This window comes from Balaenoptera borealis, assembly GCF_965194805.1.
Source record: "Balaenoptera borealis genome assembly, chromosome: 21".
Taxonomy (NCBI): domain Eukaryota; kingdom Metazoa; phylum Chordata; class Mammalia; order Artiodactyla; family Balaenopteridae; genus Balaenoptera; species Balaenoptera borealis.
The window spans coordinates 25,858,458-25,879,446 of NC_138880.1; the positions used below are offsets into that span (position 1 = coordinate 25,858,458).

The 20,989-nt window shown below is 46.9% G+C and overlaps 1 protein-coding gene and 1 long non-coding RNA gene across 13 annotated transcripts in view; one reads left to right on the forward strand and one right to left on the reverse strand.

Moving 5' to 3' along the window:
- FBXO25 (F-box protein 25) overlaps positions 1-20,989 on the forward strand; it is a 60,100-nt gene that overhangs the window by 15,690 nt on the left and 23,421 nt on the right. For all 12 annotated transcript variants that reach the window (XM_082375310.1, XM_082375311.1, XM_082375309.1 and 9 more), the window contains exons 3-5: positions 8,085-8,188; positions 9,146-9,195; positions 11,372-11,464. In XM_082375310.1, the coding sequence (XP_082231436.1) occupies positions 8,085-8,188; positions 9,146-9,195; positions 11,372-11,464 (247 nt within the window). The remainder of the gene's footprint in view (positions 1-8,084; positions 8,189-9,145; positions 9,196-11,371; positions 11,465-20,989) is intronic.
- LOC309619807 lies at positions 1,767-8,078 on the reverse strand. Its single transcript, XR_014239251.1, has 2 exons — positions 3,743-8,078; positions 1,767-3,427 (listed from the first exon to the last, which is right to left on the reverse strand). It is a non-coding gene; the product is annotated as an uncharacterized lncRNA (long non-coding RNA).

The following is a 20,989-nucleotide window of genomic DNA, read 5'->3' on the forward strand; positions in this document are numbered from 1 at the left end:
TGTGACATCTATTAGGTACTCTTATATTTTCTATCTTTTTGTTGAAATTCTTATTTTGTTCATCATTTATCCTTCTCCAGAGCTCAGTGAGCATCTTCATGACCATTATTTTGAACCCTTCATCAGGTAAATTACTTATTTCCATTTTATTAAGGTTTTTTTCCCTGAGGTTTTATCTCGTTCTTTCATTTGGAACATAGTCCTCTGTTTCTTCATTTTCCTTGACCCTCTGTGTTGGTTTCTGTGCATTAGATAAAACAGCCACCTCCTCCAGTCTTGAAGGAGTGGCCTGCTGTAGGAGATGAACCTTACTGTTCAACCCTGCCCCAGCTCATGGTTGTCTCTCAAACCTCTGTGATTGTCCAATCAGCCTACTTTATTTTTAGTCTCTCTCAGTAGTTGAGGGTGTGCCAAGACCTGTCAGTGTCACAAAGGGGAGTATATCAGTTGTTACCTAGATTCAAGCTGATTGGAAGCCAGACCCTGAGGCAGCAGCCTTTGAAGTATGCACATATACCTCTCAGGGGAAGACTGGGAGGTGGGCTTTTCTGTCGGTTTCCTCTGACTTGAGCCCTGGGGTAGCCAGTTAAGAACGGTTTCCTTCTCTGCTACTGTCCTGTTGAACCCATGAACAGCGCCACTGGCCACCAGAGCCAGGCTATCAAGGGTTGGGTTCTCTGGGCAGCAGGCATGACAGTCCGCGCACCAGATGTGTGCATTGCTCCTCACTCAGAGATGCTGATGACCCACAGTGGGGCAGGGAGAGAGTATGAATGTGGCGCCTGCCAGGCTCCTGTCTCTAGAGAGGGTTGCAGTCAGCCCCCAGATGAGTATTTCATTAGCACCCTGCCCTTCCGGCCATAGCTGAAGGTAAACTGACAGGCCTCTTTCACAGGGAGGCTGGTGCGTTTTGGGCTGAGGTCTCTGTACTGTGTTCTGGAGGCAGCTGGTGGAGAGCTCCCTCTGGATGTCTGGGGGCTTGTCTCTCAGGTGCAGGTCTTAAAAGTTGGGGTGCTGATGTGGGTTCACGTCCCTCACTCCTCAGAGAGAAGCTCCAGGCTGGGAGTTCCCTCCCAACTGTGGGCAGCCCTTCGGGGCTGAGGTTTGGGGTGAGATGTGTCAGGGCCTCTCCTACCCACTTAAATGTGTTGTTTTCTTGTTCAGCTGATGTGTAGGGGTGCTCTGCTGGTTTGGGGTTTTTCCCCAGGGAAAATTGTTCCATATGTAGCTGTCAATTCCATGTGTCTGTGAGGAGGTGAGTTTGGGGTCCTCCTTTGTCACCATCTTGAACTGGACCAGAGGCAGTTTTCTTGAGGCTTTATAATTTGTTTTAATATCAGGTAGGACTAGACTTCTCCCACTGCTGTTCTTGTTCTGAATCGTCTCCTAATTCTTCCTCGCTTTCTTCTTAAATGAACTTTGTATTTAACTAGCTCTAAAGGAAAAATCTGATATTTTTATATTGGTTAAATTTATATTTTTAAAAAACTTGTTTAATTTCTTCCCATTTATTTACAAAGAGTTTTACAAAGTAGCCTTTTACGATTTTTTATATTTCCTGTCTGCGTTTGTAATTTTCTTCTTGTCATTAATTTTATATAGTGTACTTTCTCTATTTTTTCTGATAAGATATCTAGTGGTTTATCTTGCTGGTTTGTTTTGTCCAGTGAACCAGCTTTGGGGCTTATTTTTCAGTTCTATTCTTTTACTATTTATTAATACCTGTTTTGTCTTTTTTTTTTCTTTTTTTAATTTATTTGGCTGCACTGGGTCTTAGTTGCAGCACACAGGATCTTTTAGTTACGGCACACAGAATCTTTTAATTATGGCATGTGGGATCTAGTTCCCTGAGCAGAGATCAAACCCGGGCCCCCTGCCCTGGGAGCATGCAGTCTTAGACACTGGACCACCAGGGAAGGCCCCACCTGTTTTTATCTTTAACAATTCTGTCTTTTTGTTCACTTACTCTTTTTCTAGCTTTCAAGTTATATGTTTATATTATTTGCTTTTTTATCGATATATGTATTTAATGCTATAAAGTTTCCTGTCACAGTTGTCTTTCTTGGGTTCTGTAAATTCTGATGTGTACTTCCCCATCCGTTTATACATGTGCGTATTCAGTATGGTGTTTGTTTTGCTTTGTGAGCCAACCCCAAACACTTATCCTTTAAGAGTGAGCCAAGCCCCCTCACACTTACTGCTCCGTTTGGCCTCAGTTCCCTGAAATTAATGTTTTGGATGTACAGTACACGTTTGCATCTGTATCTGTCTGTCTTTATTTATGTTCACCTCTCTCATACACACAACAGAGAGTCTGGCCCCTTGTGTTTTGTTTTATTTGCTTTTACTCTTTTGATATTTAGGAAGTTTTTTACCTCTTATTTTCACCTTTATGCTAATACCTTTGTGTAGTATCCTTGGTTTCTTCTTTTTGAACACTGACTGTTGGCTCTGTACAGTGTGTAATATTGCAGTTAGCTGCTGACCCGTCTCCCCTGCCCTCCCATACCTTGTTAGTCATTGTTCTCTGCTATGTGTCTTATAGCCATCAGTTGCTGTGTCTTTTCTGTCATCATGGACCCTTTGTGTACGTGTAGAAACATGTAATTCTACAAGTACATACATGTTAACTTGTTTAACACCAGCCTTCTTGCCTCTGCCCCTCTAGTCCTGGTGGCTTCCTGAGCTCATTCTGTAGTGAATTCTCCACTAATTTCCTGGTTGCAGTACTTCTCTGTTCATGCACATTCATAACGTTTGTTGTGACCTTTACCTTTAAGACTGGGTTTGTCTAAATGATAAATCCTTGGCTCACTTGAGTATGTTAAATATGTCACCTGAACCCATTCCATTCCTGGCCTGTGATTGCTCCTACAGAACTGCTGTCAGGTCTTTGTGTCTTTCTCACGTTATGGACGTTTCTCACGTTATGGACGTGCACTCTTAGAGTAAGCGGGAGTGTGACCGTCATGAGGTGCTCGGTGGGTCTGTCATTCAGGCGAGGCAGCAGGTTGGAGGCGAGCCATCAGAGCATGCCTGCGGGGCATAGGTGGAATGCAGAGGGTGGCCGCTGTGCCCTCGTGCCTTCCCGGCTCTCTCTCATGGAGTCTGCAGCTGCTGTGGTTGGACTTTTTACACGGCCCTTCTCCAAGAGAGCTCCCTCTGGAACCTCTGAAAGACGGTGTTCCCCTCGCCAGGTTGCATGGGGGTGTCCACCGCTTCTCCCGCTGGCAGAGCCGTGGGGCTGCCTGGGCCACTGTCCGCCTTGGTCTTCAGTATCCCATCCTGCCACCTGCCTGCTGCTCCCTTCATGCATCATGTCTGCGTCAGATTCCTTAAGCATGTCACATGAGGTGTTTAGGACAGAAGTGCTAATGCAAAAAACAAACAGGTTCTGCATTTTTTTTTTAACTTAAAAAAATTGGACCTTTTTTTTTTTTTTTAATTTTTATTTATTTATTTATTTTTAATTTATGGCTATGTTGGGTCTTCGTTTCTGTGCGAGGGCTTTCTCTAGTTGTGGCAAGTGGGAGCCACTCTTCATCGCTGTGCGTGGGCCTCTCACTATCGCGGCCTCTCTTGTTGCGGAGCACAGGCTCCAGACACGCAGGCTCAGTAATTGTGGCTCACGGGCCCAGCTGCTCCGCAGCATGTGGGATCTTCCCAGACCAGGGCTCGAACCCGTGTCCCCTGCATTAGCAGGCAGATTCTCAACCACTGCGCCACCAGGGAAGCCCTGGACCTTTTTTTAATATCTTTTTTTGCAAGAGAGGCTAATAATACACTGATGCACAAGTGACTTTATATCAGGAAAACAAACATGAACATTTGGCCAGCAGGAGAAAGTAATATAACCCTGACCCTTTGTGGGTAATGTGAGGATACAAAGCTAAGTTTAATAGGTGACCGACATACAACTGAAAACAGTAACCTGGGACTGTTAGAGCAGAGACTGTGGCTCTGCTGGGAGAGAAGTTTCTTTCACTGAGAGAAACTCCCGTGGAAGTCAGCTTGGCAGTCAGTTACTGGTGACTGTGTCTGAGGGGTTCCTCTGTTTTGTTTTTTGGTAAAATGATCACATTTTGTTTGTCATGTTTACTTTGGTATGTTAAATATTTCATTTCGCTGAGTTTTTCTTCCCAGAGTCTCCTCTATTTGAATGGTAGAATTGATAGCCCATATGTGCTGTCAAGAGCAATACCAACTGAAGTAATTTAAGAAGGTAGAGAATTGTATTAGTTTTCTAGGGTTGCCATACTGAAAACCCAGTGGTGTAAGACAACAGAATTTTTTTCCTTGCAGTGTGGAGGCCAGAAGTCTGAAATGCAGGTGTCAGCAGGGGTGGTCCCTTCTGGAGGCTCTTTGGGAGAATTTCTAGCTTCTGGGGTTGCCAGCAATGCTCGCCGTCCTTCAGCTCCAGTCTCTGCCTCTGTTGTCACTCGGCTGTTGTCCCTTGGCTGCTGTCACCCGCCATCCCCCCCTGTCTGTCCTGTGTGGCCTCTCCCCATATAAGGTTTAGGGCCCATCTGGTTAATCCAGGATGGTTTTGTCTTGAGATCCTTCATGTAATTATATCTGCAAAGACCCTCATATTCACAAGTTCCAGGGGTTAGGACTTAGACATATTTGAGGGGCCACTATTTAACCCAGTGCAGCAATAAATATTTCTGGTTTAGTACAGTTTTTAAGATTCTGATTTCAAGCAATTGGGTGGGGATGGATGCTGCAGTTTCCCCTATCAAAATCCTAGAAATGACTAAAAAGGTATATATTATCTTAAATACTGTAAATACATATTGTACTTGAGAAAAAATGGGGGGTGCAACTCTCAGTGTCTTGGTGCACCCGAAAGGATACGGAGTCTGTGAGACACGCTTGCATGGTCTGTAGCTGAAGGGCTTCCTGGTGGGGAGAGTGTGGGGTGGTACCGCCAAGGAGGTGGCTGCAGCAGGGGGCTCCTCCCAGGGGCAGCCTCGGGGTATTTACTTGAGAAATGCAGTGGGAGCGACCAACAGAACACGTGCTGGGCACCCCTCCCTCCCCCAGGCTGTGGAGGTACCTGACGCCAGCACCGAGCAGTGACGTGGTCAGGGCAACGCCATAGGTGGCCGGGGTGCCCGCAGTTCCAGAGCTGGTATACACACGGGCCAACAGCACAGCCCACCTATTCCCCATCGCTCACTGAGGGCCAGGCAGGGGCACCCAGGGAGCAGTGCCTGCCCATCCCCCAGCCAGGGGGTAGTCCAGCAGGAATGCCTGCCTTCTGGGCACCTTTGAGAGACATCGGATGCTGATGGGAACGCCCCGAAGAGCTCATCCATGAAGAAACACTAATTACACAAATCACAGCAGGACTGAGTATCATCCTGAGACGTTTACACCTGAAATGATAGCCTGTCTGGGATTTATGTCAAAATAATTGAAGTGGGTCCCCGGCCAAGAAATGGGTGGAGAGAGAGATGAGGTAAGATGGGTCATGAGTCGATAATCGTTGAATGATGAATTGCCAACCAGAATGGAGAGGAGGGTAGTAATGAGGTTAATTCCTTGTCTCTTACAGGCAACTCAAAACAGAGGTATGTGCCTGGGTTTTTTGTTTTGTTTTGTTTTGAATTATAAAATTAGCAACCAGAACAAGTGAAGATAGAAATAATGAAAATTTAGCCAATTCTCACGCGTGAGATTGGCAAGGGAGACTTTTCATTTTATACTTGGTTGGTTTTTTTTTTTATTAGTACAAATTACCTTTATAAATATTAAAATGTAAATCATTCACAAATCTTGGTAATTTTTCTTACTAATTACAAAACTTTTGTGACTTGTCTTACAACATTACAGTTACGAACTGCCGATTAACCATTTTCAAAACCGGAGGTTTACCCTCCCTTGTCTTATTTCTTTGAATCGGGTGGAAATGATTGGAAGGTGATAGCCCATCACAGAGTATTGCATTCAAGGCTGTGCTGACCCGAGAAAGGTCTGGGGGTGAAGCTTAAGACCATGTTATGTGACTCTTGAGGAAAATGTCACCAGTTGTCTAATGGGTCATCACTAGGGTGAGGATCATAAGGTGGGAAAAGGTCAGGTCACACTTGGACAGTGTTCAAAGCTGCAGGCTGACTTCAAGGAGTGAATTAGGAGAAGAGAGTAACTTCTTTCCTCGGCCCTTGGTTATTTCTCTCAGGAGATTTTTTTTTTTTTAATTGAAGTATAGTTGATTTACAATATTGTGTTAGTTTCAGGTGTACAGCAGAGTGATTCAGTTACACATATATACATACATATCTTCTCTTTTTCTAATTATTTTCCACTATATGTTATTACAAGGTAGTGAATACAGTTCCCTGTGCTATACAGCAGGTCCTTGCTGTTTACCTGTATGTCAGGAGATGTTTTTGATGGTTCTTCTCCACACGCATGCTTGTCTTGGTTAGAAATGGACATGGGGTGTGGGGAAGCCATGCACCTTTGGTGGGTTTATCAGAAAAACATTCCCGAGAGAGACGGTGACGGGGTGCTGGTGGAGTGCTGAGCGGTGGGCCTGGAGGGCTGAGAGTGTCGCCTTCGTAAGTCAACGCGGTTGAAGTGTATAGGTGTCTGTGCTTCCTTCCTGTACGTCTGTCCCCTGGGCCTGTTGCCTCCCTTCAGGCGGCCCAGCCCTCCCAGGGCAGAGTCAGGGCAGAGCACACGTGGGCGCTTGCCCAGTGCCCCTCGCTTGCCTGCGCGTAGCCGGGCACGGCTCCCTCTCCCAGGAGATGACGGGCAGCTCCCTCCTCTCCTGGTGCCTGGTTTCCTTTCTGTGATGCTGTTTCTGGAGAGCAGTGTACTTCTGCTTTCCCTTGATGCCTTTGTGATTGTAGTTGGAAAAGCTGTTCACATTTGAAATCTTCTACCTTCAGTATTTGAATCAGTGACAACAAACCAATGTGAGATACAGCCAGGATCAACCCATTTCTATGAGTTGGTATTATTTAACGCCTGCCACTGAATGTTGTTTGTTTTTTCTAAGTGCACTTTTGCTTGTCTTCATGATTTACAACTATTGCCAGTGTTCTGTAAGTCTATTCTGATGGTGATAAGTGGATTCATTTGGGAAAATCAGCTGTTTTGATTAAAAGTGAATACAGGTTAGTGGAAGGAGCTTGTGTACAATTTTCTTGTCAAAGAGTGGCGATGAGGCAGCCAGCAGGGTTACTCCCTGGGCTTTGAGTATCAGTCCCTGGCCCTCCGCTAGCCAGCTCATCTGCACAGAGCCCCTCCTTGCTGTCAGACTGAAAACAATCCAGCTGTCAGTGTGCTGAAAATAACATTGTGTGCATCTTTAGTTTTGAGGGGGTGGACTGCTTTTTGCATAGTCTTATTTTTTACTACAAGGAAGAAATTTTTTTAAAAAAGAAAGTGTGTTCAAGTTGTTTAGTTATCACCTTATGATTTTATTTTCTTATTTCATCGAAAAGAAAAAAAAAGAAAAAAATGGGAAAGCTTTTAATTAGATGTATTTAAGTGGAAAAAAGAAATGTTTTACTTCATCTGGCTTCAGTTAAGCGCCTTAACAGGTAGCATTATTTGGTTGATGCTTAGTAAGGAAATACGGTAGTAGTTCCAGTTAAGTCTTTGGAAGTATGGGGACAAAGAGAAATGTTGAGTTTACTCGGCACTGGGTCAGGGATATAGCAAATCATTAGTATTAGGTATCATGTTGTCACGTTAACTTTTTTCCAGAGTATAAACTATAAAACTATAAGTTTTAAAGTCTGAAACTACCTTGGTTGAGCATTTCAAAATCCTTAGGCGATTCTAAAACTTGTGCATCACTTCCTGATACAGCATTCTGATAAGAACCAGGATAAATCTCAGGTTTCTTAAAACAAGCAAAAAACATAGACATTAGCCTTGTAATTTCAAACCTGTGATTTGTTGCTTTGAAAATTAAGGATTGCTTTCAGAATTTAACATGATTTTTATTTTGGGCTCCTGAATTGCAAACCAAATATTTCTTTTTTCTTTTTTCTTTTTAACAAAAGAAAATCCAGATGAAGAAACCCCTGTAAAAATATTTTAATAAAATGTTATCTTTATTTCAGTATCTTAAATAGTGAAGATGAAGAAATATTCAATAACGAAGAGCATGAATATGCATCCAAAAAAAGGAAAAAGGACCATTTTAGAAATGACAGAAATACTCAGTGTAAGATCATTTTCATTAATAATTTCATATTTACTTGTTGAATATGTTGATAAGTTGAATTGCATTGACAGTGCCGTCTTATGACGTAAATGCTGATACAGTTATATAAGCAGCAGCACTGTATCCAGAGTTGCCCACTGACTTAGTGGTCAGATATTTGCAGCTCAACCATTTAGCTGAGTAAGTCATTAGTAAGATTTGCTACAATGAAACCGAGGACAGGAAAACCTACAAAACAGCCTCTATGTCTGAATGTTGAATAGCAGTCCTGAATTCAGGTCCATTCACTCCCAAGCAGTGAGGCCGAACCTTAGGGACCTTGACATTGGGCTTTGGTGCAGGAGACGCTTCTGGTTCGGAGCAGAAGGTAGACATGGTCAGAGCTGGAGCCATGCAGGCGGGATGGGGACGGGGATGGGGACGGGGATGGGGACGGGGATGGGGAGGCTCTGAAAGGGCCCCTGTGCAGATGCCCAGACTTGAGTCACTGAGACCCTGTGAGTGAATCCAGTCGTGCGCCCTCTGGAGGCTCCCATGGACCATGTAGTCGTGATCCTTGAAGCTTTGGGATATGAGTTACTTAGAAAGTGTATTTAAATGGAACACCATATGGGGCAATGAAAGAGGAAGAGAACTTTTATTAGGGTGTATACCAGATGCACTTTTATAACCATTTATGTTTGGATATGACTGCAGTCACTTGGTGACACTATTTTCTTCCAAGTTACCTAGACGTGGTACTGTCATAAATCATCTTTCATGTAAAGATGTTTCAGTACCTCTGAAACTGATATTAGGAAACGAAGCAATTCTGGTTGCATTTAGCCAAGTCAAAGCATCTCTTATCTATATGATGTCAGATAATTTTGTTAGCATGTGCCACTGTTGAAGTTCCTTAAAATCTTCATTTTGTAATGATTCACCAGCTTTTAAAAACAAAGTTAATTTTTATTCTAGGTTTTTATCGTGAAAAATGGATCTATGTCCATAAAGAAAGCACAAGAGAAGTAAGTATTTTATTAAAAATAAGAGTATATTTTGTATTGTTACTGTTGAATATGTGATGTTACATTAAATTGTTTCTTTTGCAATATCAGACCTGTGTCCACATTCTAAGAGGTGAAAGCATAAGAGGGTCTTTGAGACAGTGTTTCGTGTGTGTGGTGTATGTCAATGCCCCATACGAATCTGAATCAGCAGAGGGCTGTTTCAGGAGAAGTATGGACCCCCAGATACTTTGATATTTTCTCCCCCGCCCTCCCCAAAAGCTGTTCATAGTGAGCCTCTGGTACTAGTAGGGCTGTGTCTTGGCTCGCCTGTGTTTTGGGTTGGTGAGAACAGTTTGTAAACCCCTCATTTATTTTGTAGAGTAGTAGCTAAGGTGATGTTGGTAGTTAAGCTGGAATCTGCAAAGAGCAGTTCGAGCCCTGCCCGCCTTTCTTTTGCAAAAGGTCTGTTCACCTCCACTCTGCATGTTTACTTTTTCTCTTGGTGTCTGGGGAAGCTTGCTTCCATCTGTTGTCTGAGAAACTCTGCATTTGCCTTATTTTGCAACAATGGGGGAAAATATTCAGGGAGCAGTTGTTTAGCATGTATTATGTTAGCGTAATTTAAGGGTTCCAGAAGTGTTAATAGTGGGTGTTCTGAAACCAGCCCAGCTTCCTAGAAGCTTAAGGATTAGATTCTGAGATAGAAAATTTATCCGACCTATTTGGCGATGGTTAACATTGTTAAATGCGTATGAAACCACTCTGACCCGTAACATACACTCCAGTACACCATTGGAAGGTGTTTGGCGAATCTGACCTAGTTTGAGCTTATGAAGACTGTTAGACATGTGGACTTCCCTGGTGGTGCAGTGGTTAAGAATCCACCTGCCAATGCAGGGGACACAGGTTCAAGCCCTGGTCTGGGAAGATCCCACATGCTGTGGAGCAACTAAGCCTGTGCACCACAACTACTGAGCCTGTACTGTAGAGCCCGCGAGCCACAACTACTGAGCCTGCATGCCACAACTACTGAAGCCTGTGCGCCTAGAGCCTGTGCTCTGCATCAAGAGAAGCCACCGCAATGAGAAGCCCTTGCACTGCAACAAAGAGTAGCCCCCGCTCGCCACAACTAGAGAGAGACCACGTACAGCAATGAAGACCCAATGCAGCCAAAAATAAATAAATAAAATAAATAAATTTATTTAAAAAAAAAAAGAAAGACTGTTAGACATTTCATTTGCTGGGTGTCACCACACTGATTACAGAACAGAGGTCCAGCTTCGGCTGCACATGCGGCAGAGGGGGAACTTGCTGTGAGTCTGCAGGGTGTTGCATGGGTCCTGGGAACCGGCACAGGCAGGCACAGGAAGGGGCCAGGACTCGGAGCTGGTCCCATCTCTCTCCGCATCACGTCACGCCTTTGGTCTTCTCACCTGGGGCCCGCCAGGTGTTTGCTGCTCGTGTGCTTCAGACGTGTGATTTTATTTCCCCCCAAAGAAGAGGCTGTTGTGAGATGGGTGGCAGCCTGGGAGGAACACCAGTGTTTGGAATTCTGTTCACTGAGAAAGAGAATAGTTACCGGCTGTGATTGATTTCAGGTTATGATCGATATCCAGTTAATCTTGGCTTCCTCCACAGCTCCCAGGAAAATATTCTGTACTTAGTGGATATTCAGGAAAAATACATAATGAATGTTTTAAATAAGTGTATCTTGTTGGCTTGTGCACACATTGAGAGTGTTGTTGGGATTTGGGTGTAAAACCAAATCAGCCCTCACGGTGCGTCTTCTGTCAGAGACTGAGGATTTCCCCTCCAGCTCCCCCTCTGGCCCCTCTGCTGTCCTCTGTTTGAAATGTGAGGCGTATTTGTCACCTCATGTTTTCTGTGATTATTCCCCACTTTATCTATACCCACAACTCTGCATTGAAGATCTCTTCAATGATCAATATTTATCCTTGTCATTAAGTGGTGTAGAAATGTCAGTGCACAGTGTCTTGATTATACATAATGACTTAAATTTAGCATTGTTTTAATTTTACTCAACTTTCAGCTAAATATGGAATAGATCATAATAAAAACGAATATCCTTTGCCAAAATTAAAAAAGAAATTGTGCAGACTAATTCACGTTAACTGTTAGCTCATTTTGACTCATGACTCATTTGACAGATTTTCACTTGTGTCTGTTTTTCCAGAGACACGGCTACTGCACTTTGGGAGAAGCTTTTAACCGCTTAGACTTCTTCAGTGCGGTCCAGGACGCCCGGAGGTTCACTTACGTGGCCAGAGTGAGTATTTTATTTCAGAGACACTTGATGACACTTTGGAGCGACTGCGTTTTGAGGATTATTATGTGAAATGTTTAAGATGCTTTTGACGGCTGCGTACAGTTGTGCTTGTTCGCTGGTAGAGAACCCCCAGGGGCGGGCGGGCGGGCGAGGCTCCGGGCTGGCGCTGGGGCTTCTGCAGGCTCCCGCGGGGCAGGGGCACGCTCCCCGCCCGTCGCGCTGTCGGAGATGCAAAGAGGAGGCAGAAGTTATCCTGGGAATCCTTACCCGGTGGTTTCACATGCATTTTCTACTTTGTGTTTTTCACGGAGTATGATCCCTGCTTAATGGAGGGACAGTGGGCTAACAGAAAGAAGGAAATTTATACCGAATGGAACTCCACAGAAGCCTTATTGTGTTAATAACATGTTTTTAGAGGAAATTTTTATCTTGGCCTACATTCAGAAAAGAAAGGATCTTGCCATATATTCCGTTTACTGTCTGCTTTTATTTGCCTAACAAATTTATTCACCTTCTTACTATTATAGGCAAAGAGTAGGTGATGGGTCGCGAAGCTGTTAATTTTGGATTTTTGATGGTGCTGTGAGACTCTGGAAAGATACTCCTTGTAATGGCTGCTAGGCATTTGGAAGTGCTACCGGAAGGACAGAAAACTGGGCGGTTGAATGATTTTGAGCCCGAGGGTTTGGTTTGCTCCCGGTCGGAGTTTGCCTGGCATCCGTGTGACCAGCACCTGGGGTTCCTAGCCACGTGCTCCCTGCAGCCTCGCCAGGTGGGGGCTGTGTGGAGGCCCTCCGAGGGTTCGAGTTCTCCCAGGTGCCTGCGCACCAGACAGGGGCCTCCGCCAGCTACCTCTTCCCTCCAGGTGACCGAACCGGGATTTGACTCCACTTTGTAGAAATGCCAAGATTTGAGTATCCAGGAAAACGTGTGTCAGCAGAGAGGTCTGTTATACAGTAAGCGTTTACCCACATGCTTTTTGATAGTTCAGATCATGCTTAGTTGTCTAATACCAGCCGCTCTGGACCGCGATCCACACAAGGGATTTTACTCGTGGGGGCGTGAGAGAGACTCTGGGGCAGGACGGAGACACGGGAGGGAGGACAGAGATGCGGGAGGGAGGACGGAGATGCGGGAGGGAGAACGGAGACATGGGAGGGAGGACGGAGACGCGGGAGGGAGGACGGAGACGCGGGAGGGAGGACGGAGACGCGGGAGGGAGAACCGAGCCTCCTGGTTTCAGTGCCGGGCTTTCTGCTCGTCTTGCTGGTCCAGGCCCTTGGTTTGCTGACCAGAGAAGGTCTGAGCGTTCTGTGCTCTGTGTCCTACTGAACCTGGTCACCTGAACAGCCTTGGGATCTTTGTTTTGTCCGCATGCCGATCTCTTTTTCACGGAGGAGGCTTTCTTCAGATGTTGTCCTCATCCTAGACAGTAGTACCTGGCAGATCGTAGACTTTCTCTACTGGTTCTTTTGTAGTACGTGTAAAAAAATACGTAACTAAAAAGTAAAGTGCGTGGTGTGTCCACGTGCTAACGCGTGAAGTGGCGTTTCTCTGCGTCGCCTCTAGAAATGGCCGCCGGGGCTGGTGGCTTTGGCAGCTGCTGAGGCCACTGTGCAATGCCCGCCGCACCACTGGGCCCTCCCACGTGGCTGGCCTCTCTCTGTGGCACTTCCATGATGGCCGAGTGCTCCCGCCAGGTGGGGCCTCCCCATCAGGGATCCTCACCTCCTCACCCTCCTCCTGCCCCTGCTTCCTGCTCCTTCAAACCCTTCCCGAGGCCAGTTACCTTCCCAAACTGATCTGCTTATGTCTGCCTTCTCCGAAAGACAAAGACAAATGAAGCCAGCTGTCGGTGACTCTGTGATCGGGTCCACGTGCCGTGGCCATGGCACGCTGTCCCCTGGCCCTAGTGACTCTGTGATTGGGTCCACGTGCCGTGGCCATGGCGCGCTATCCCCTGGCCCTAGTGACTCTCTGATCGGGTCCACGTGCTGTACTGTCTCTTCTCCCTTCCCTTTCCTCCTGTTGCCTCCCCAGCAGGCCTGATGCCCCCACTTGCTTTCTTTTGATCGTGCTCTGTGCCTCACCTCTGGGTGACATGTCCCCCTGCACTTGCTGCCACCTTGTCTGTGGGGGTGGGATCCCCTCTCCCTCGGCATCCCGCCACTGGGGCGGAAGCACTGCTTTGCGAGTCTGTTAGTGCGTCATCGTGCAGTCAGTACCCCTGAATCCCACTGAATCATAGTTGGCCTCAGTGGCTGGAGCGGTGTCCTTGGCACCTCTCTGCTGCTTTCATGTTTACACCACACTTACCAGGACAGTGAGGGTCTCTTGCAGTTCTTCTCAACAAGACAATTTCCCATAACTTGTGCTGTGTTGTCCAGATGGCCACTCCTTAATATTAGAAGAGCCGTAGATGTACACACGGTGGTTTTGAGGTGACTGATGAAAGAGTGTCCTTACGTTTCGGATGGCATGCGGTAATATTTCCCCTAAGAATTTATATGAAAAAAATTAGTAGAATGCATCTTTTAATTAACATTTTATATGAAATCCCTTTGTTTATCTAAAATTTGCATTTTAAACTGAGGCTAATCTATAATTACTACATAGTTTCAGAATAAAAATTAGTATTAGAGTTTAGTGTTCAGTATAAATTGTTTTAGTTGTCAAAATAAAAATAAGTAGTTTGGAATGGAAGTTCAGTCTTTATTCTCCTATACTTTGGCAGGAATGGAAATTTGACATCTTCTAATTACACAAATCTAAATTAAATTGTCTTTTCCACATCCTGTATATGAAATAAGCAACTTTTGGTATTGTCTGTTACAAAATATTTGAAACATCTTCATACCTAGGTTACTTTTATAATTTTTCAAAATTTTAGTGTGATTTTGAGGAATAAACATTGTTTTTCCAAGCTGCATTCACTCAACTTTTTAAAGGAGAACAGAGAACTAATTTCATGTGCCATGTTCCTCAGAACATGGCACCTAATTCAGGGTCACTGTTGAATCACATAGGCAGTGCCTGCCGGCGCTGGCGGGAATCGTAAGGAAACCTGTAAACATGGGGTTGTGAGCTGCCCCCTCAGCACTGTGGTGGGATGAGTGGGTGGTCTCTCACACGCTCCTCGTGCATTCGGCCTGTTCTTAAACCTCATTCATGTTACGTTTTGTCCATCTGGCCACGGATAAGTCCAAACACCACTTCTTGCTCTGGGCTAACACGTGCGTAAACACACACGCCGCCTCCGCTGCTGCACTTCGTCGGCACACTTGTAAACAGTCGTGTTCTTCACCACCATTCAGCAGAATTTGCGTTACAAATGTAATGCTGTATATTTAGTTTCAGACTAGTTGGTTGTCAGTGATATGGCTATTATGTTAAACTGCTGTTAAAACTATCTTGTAGTTTACAAAAAAATACTTATTTATAGATTGAGAATGTCGTCTTGGCCGGCTACTGAAAAGCCCTTAGCATAATTTATTGAACTATTAAATTTATTTCCAGAAAATCAATAAGAACTGGTCTTTACTCACAGTAATTTTTCTCTCCTTAACTGATTATTTGCAGTTATTATTTTATAATATGTGCTGAGAAACTTTCTTATTGGGGGAAAAAAAATGACAGTCAAGATGCAGTTTAGATTTGGCCCTGGTGAGTGGACAGTTCTTAATATCTGGTCCGTAATTGAGCTTACTTCTCATTCATCCCATTTCTATGTAATGTATAAGTAAATTAAAAGCATTTTTGGTCAGTTTTAGGACCTTACTTTCATTAGGATAAATCAAAGACTTAAATTTGGTGGAATTTTGAAAATTTTAAGTAGAAAAATTAACCAAAGACGTGGAATTATTAGCACATAGGTAGTTATTTATTTCGCCGCAGAGGGGGAGATGGATAGCAGTCAGAGTTGGTATTTTAGAAGGCCTTTGAAGTGGGCTTTCAGCTCGGTGTCATGGTTGGAGACTGAGTGTCAGCACCTTTACCTCCCGTCTAGCAGTCGGTGTCCCCTGGTCTGAGGTGGGAGGGGTGAGAACCTTGGTGCCCATATTGCTGAGCACCCTTAGGAGAGGTGCACGGCCACATCCTGTGAGGTTGACTTGTCTTTCCAAACTAACAGTGTCAGGGAAGCTTCTAATTCACATTCCAGCCATAGACCTCGTCCCGCCTGTCAGCCATACACACTGAAGTTCAGCAGTGCAGAGAGGCGGCGTCTGGCCTGACTGTCAGTGCACACCCGGAAACCGGGCAGCCCCTCAGTGCCAGCCCTTCCTGGGGGAGAGTTGCGTTGTGTCTCTCTGCGGGGCGTGTAGGTCGTGCATGGTGGCTCCCTGGAGTCCGAGGCCCCCAGCACTGCGGGTCCCCTGGGAGAGACGGGGCGGGCGCAAGGAGGGCATGGAGTGGGAGGGTCTGCGTCTGGGGGCGGTGGCCAGAGAGGCTGTCAGCAAAGTGCCTGGGAGCAGCGCAGGGTAGCAGTTGACATGTATAAAGATGCCGGGTGTGCTGTGCTTCCTAAAGGAGGTTCCTGTTAGGGGAGAAACTCTCAGAATCGTTACGCTTATGTACCTTTATTTGGGTTATTTGGAAAACGAGTTTATACTTCATTCCCTGCCTGTGGTCAATGAGACTTTGCTGCCGTCTGTGACACATTATTCACTTTATTTGGCTTGTAAATAGTGACTTTTTTTTACCTTGGTTACCTTAACTTCGTCACATTAACTTCCCTGTAATTGGAACGTGTTACTCACTGACAGTTTGGTTTCTCTGAGCTTTATTTGAAGCCTTGTCACAGGAGCATCAGGTTTTATCTGTGACAGTAACTCAGCCTCTTGACGGCCCTTCCAGCTCGCCCGAGGCTCCGCCCTGAGCCCGGGGAAGCCGCGCCCGGCGGCTCTCGGCTCAGGAAGCTGCCCGGGACGTCCTGCGCGTCGCCCAGGGAGCAGCGCGAGGTGTCGGATGCTGGCCGTGTGTGCTGCACCGTCGTATTCGTAACGTTAGGAGAGTTGAGCTCTGTAGCTTAATTATTAAAATATTTGTTAAGAAACATTTTAACAGACGTTAATACTCGCTGCTAGCGTTCACGGCCTGTTTAGAGAACAGGTGCTGTCTGGCAGGGCAGGATCTGCGAGGTTTAATAATTGATCAGGCCTTTCCAGCGGTGCTGGTGAACCTGTCGTCTGTGATGTATTTAAGTCCCTTCTTGTACTCGGGGTCGTACAGAAGGAATCTACTAACCCCCTAGTCACAGTAGGGGATCAGGAAATATTAATAAATACAGGGTGTGCTTAGGGTGTAACAGATGCACTTATTAGGGTGCTTACGAGAAGTCGGTCATGGAAGGTTCATGTTTATACAAAGTGGGATCACGCAGAATAGTATTTCTCCATTCAGAACATTTCACTAAAGGGGTAGGTCTTTCCAGAAGCACATACAATATTCTGAAAGGATATTTCAACAACTTTATGACTTAGAAGGAAGTTTGGCAGTGGAAACCGGATTTCTAAGAGGGATTGTTGGGTAGGGGTAGGGGATTTAGAGGAACAAACTGCTATGTATGAAATAAACAGGCTACAAGGATATACTGTGCAGCACGGGGAATGCAGCCAGTAGTTTATAATAGCTGTAAATGGAGTATAAGCTTTAAAATTGCCAGTCCCTGTTGTGCACCTGAAACTTATACAAATGAACAAAATAAAAGGATTGTTGAGTGGCTTGGCCAGGAGGATGCAGCAGGGCCGATTTCCTGGTTTTGCGCTGTGGCTCTTGAAGTGAAGGGCGCCAGGGACCAACGGTCGGGCTTGGAGGCCCCATGGACGCCAGGGGAGCTCTGAAAGGCCACAGCGAGTGCAGCCCCTCTGCCGCTCAGCCCGGCCCCCAGCGACTGCCCGCGTTTTGTCACAGACGTGTACGTGCAGGATCCCACCCCGAAGAGCCAGAGACGAGGGTGTCGGTGTGAGCCGGAAGAGGGGCAGTGAAAAGGTCTGGCGACAGGAGGCAAAGGGGACGAGTGCGGATGCGCGACTTGATCTCAGTGGACAGACGCTGAGTTCTCACTGTCCTTCGAGATGGCACACCTCTCGTCACTTTCTTTCCATTTTTGTCCTGTGTCAGGATTAACTGCGGGAGGTGGTGGTCAGAACGGGACCCGGCCTCGGGCCGAGGAGTCGGGCAGCTGAGTGGTGGGCCCGGCCCTGCTCCAGGTGCACACAGGCCATCCCGGGAGACTCGACAGCTCACAAAGCACCCTCCCTGCTTCTTCATTTCTGATCCTCTGCCAGCTCGATGGGCTGGGTCACCGTGCGTGGTAGATGCTGACCTGAGCCACAGAGGGGTTAACGTCTTGCGCGTGGGCTGCTTGCATGAAAAGTTTAGTTGTAAAGTTTTGCTTAAGTCTTTTCACTGTTCCACGTTCCTATATTAGAGGAATTATCATGTTTTTGAGGAATTACTTCTAAATAGCGAGTCTGCGGGCCTGAACAGTGTCCCCCAAGGTTCACGTCCACCTGGAGCCTCAGAACGTGACCTAATTTGGAAGCGGGGTCTTTGCACGTGTATTCAGTTAGGATGAGGTCCTACTGGAGTGGGAAGGGCCCTAAACCGATGGCTGTGTCCTTAAGAGAAGAGGAAACAGAGACACAGTCACAGGGAGAAGCCATGTGAAGAGATTGGACCAGGAACTCCACAACAGTAGGAGCTGAGTGAGGCGAGGAGGTCCCCTCCCTGGGCCAGAATGTAACAGGGCCCTGCCGACACGGGGGCCTGGACCTGCGACCTCAGAACCCTAAGAGTGGTGGCCGCTGACGGTCCCCCACGCGGCGTGGGGCCAGCCGCGGAGACCGTGCAGAAGGGCCGTTACTTCTCCCCTGGGGCGCCGTGTGCTTTTCTCCTTGAGAGGAGCGGTCGTGCTTGTTCATGGTTTGTCTTCTGCGAAGGACCAAGCATACTTCTCTACACGATGATCAGATATTCTCACACCACCTCACTTTGAACGTGTGGAAAATGAGCCTGTGTTAATGGTGGGTGAGATGACATGATTGCAAACTAGTCAGTGGAAAAAATTACAAGGAGCAGAACGCGGGAGGCCTTCGGTTTTCTGGCACAGATTGGAAGGAGACCCTGTTGCCACTGGATTGCGTATGAGAACACATTTTGCTGATGAATCGTTGAAACCGACTGACAGTGAAAAGAGCAGGGGGCCTCAGCAGACGGTTGTCGTGCACGTGGGTCTCCTGCAGACTTGCCGCTGGCCTGCGTGCCCAGAACCCAGGCAGCGTCGGAAGGCTCCACGGGGAGGGCCGTCCCTGTGCCACGGAGGTCCCCAGGAGGTGCCCGTCATGGCGACTCTGCGTGAAAAATGTACCTGATGCACCTCCTCCATGTTAGTGACACCCTTTCCTTCTGTTCGAGGTAAGGGATTGGTGGGGGGGGGGGGTGTCATTTGGGCCCCTTAGCTGTCCGTCAGCCGCTCTGGGAGGTTGGGCCTCCTCACCGCGGGGCACCAGGTGCAGTGCGTGCAGGGCCGGGGCCACTTGGGTGTTCATGTGACCTCTGCCCTTGAGCTGGGGAGCTGCTCTGCTCATCTTTACGTGCCTTCTTAGGTCCTGGGACTTTGGCCCCAGGAGTTTGTTTCCAAACACTCCTCAATTTTTGGACGTGAACTCCAGTCCCCCATGTGCTTCCTGGGTCCTTTAAATAGTGGAATCATGAAAACAAGGGAAAGGACGTCTCTGGCTGGACCGTCTGGTTATGTGAAGATGTTTAGCTTCTTCCTGATCTCTGCCGAGGACGATGTGGCATGAACAGTTCACGAGGAGATGGGAGTGGGGAGACCATGGTCGCGGACGAGCTTCCAGGGACCCACGAGGCAGCAGCAGGGCCGGGGGGTGGAGGGGCCAGACCTCTGTGTTGGGTTCTGTCTTGTTTTCTCAGTTATTGACCGGGGATCTCCTCTTCCACGACACCTAACGGGGTTTGTATCTGCCCCGAGGCTGCCATGACGAGTTCGTGGTGGGGTCGTAGCGAGCCCTCGGACATGCTCAGCTCAGGAGTGCTGCTGCGCTTGGCTGGTCTTTTGAGGGTGGCTTAGATGGAGGGACAGCCCCCATGCAGGTCCAGCCCCGTCCCCGGATTCAGGGAGGAGAAGCGGGCAAGGTGTGCCTCAGGTCACAGGCGGTCCTGACCGCAGAGGCGCCTGTGTTAAAGGTCTTCTTTGTCTTGATCCTATAGCCTTCTCCTCTCATGGAAAGCAGTGACTTCCTGACATGCGTGGAGACATTTTAAAACGGTGGCCTTTTGAGTTCAGGGCGACTGTTGAGAGGGACTGTCCGTAGAACCTCTGACCTGAGCCTTTGTGTGCCACGTGGCAGTGTCTTGGGTCACAGCCCAGCTAGGTCCCTGTCACGTGCCCACTCCCTGGGCACCCGCCACACACATGTCCCCAGCCCCCGGCACAGACCTGGAGCTGCTCCACTCGCAGTGAGGGGACGGTTGAGCCGGCTGCTCTGTGAGTTGTTCCGGTTGTTTTCTCCATGGTAAACATTCTGCGCAAATTCTACCTGAATACGAACTGGCTCGTAAGAGACTCTAAAGTAATTAATTTGCCAGTGGTTTTACTGAACCTCCAGGCACCTCCAGGCACCTCCTCTTTTCAAGAAAACTGGTATTTAGAAATGGAGGAAGTTCCTGATTAGAAAACAAATTCTTCACAAAAGGAATGCCCTCTGAGTTCCTTAGCACAAAAAGATATTTTTACATTTTATTTTTTTAAAAACGTCCTTCTTGTTGATTCAAGAATTGGCTATAGGCTACTTACTCCAGGAGTTTCCTCTAATTTTTCCCCTTTTAAAAAGTGTTGGATTAAAGTGAGCTAGCAAAATACGTAACTGCTCCTAAGAACAAGATTCATGAAGGAGAAGAGACCACGTGGGACCTCCCAGGGGTGCCTGCTTCCAGTCGAAGGAAACACGACTGGACGCTAACTGGACAGTTTGACCTCAAGAGAATTAAATTTGATGTCGTAGCTCTGCCGTTTCATGGGATGTGTGTGTCCAGCCAGCGGGAGTGCCCTGATTAGATGGCATGTCCTCTGGAAATTTGAAATGTCACTAGCACAGAGTCTGCAAGTGTCCAGTACCATCTTCATTTTTCTTTAGCTTCCCGCATGTTTATGCTGCCAACAATGTAACTTGTAGAATGTGACCAAACGCAAGAACTAAGAATTCTCTTAACAAAACTGAAATTATAAATTGTGTAACAATTCAATTCATAGAAGACAACAGTTTTTCCTTCTGCCAGTATTAGAAGTCAGTGACTAGGATGAGAGTCAAATGAGGTGTTAATTCCCACGGAGGGTGGACAAGAGGGACAGTCCGAGAAGAGGTCACTTCTCACAGGCCACCTGCCCGAGCTGGTCCCCCAGACGGGAGCCTTGTTCTCGGCGCAGCCTGCGTTCGCTCTGCGTGAGATACCCTCATCCCTGGGGGAGGAACGGGGCCGCGGACCTTGGGAGAACCTGAT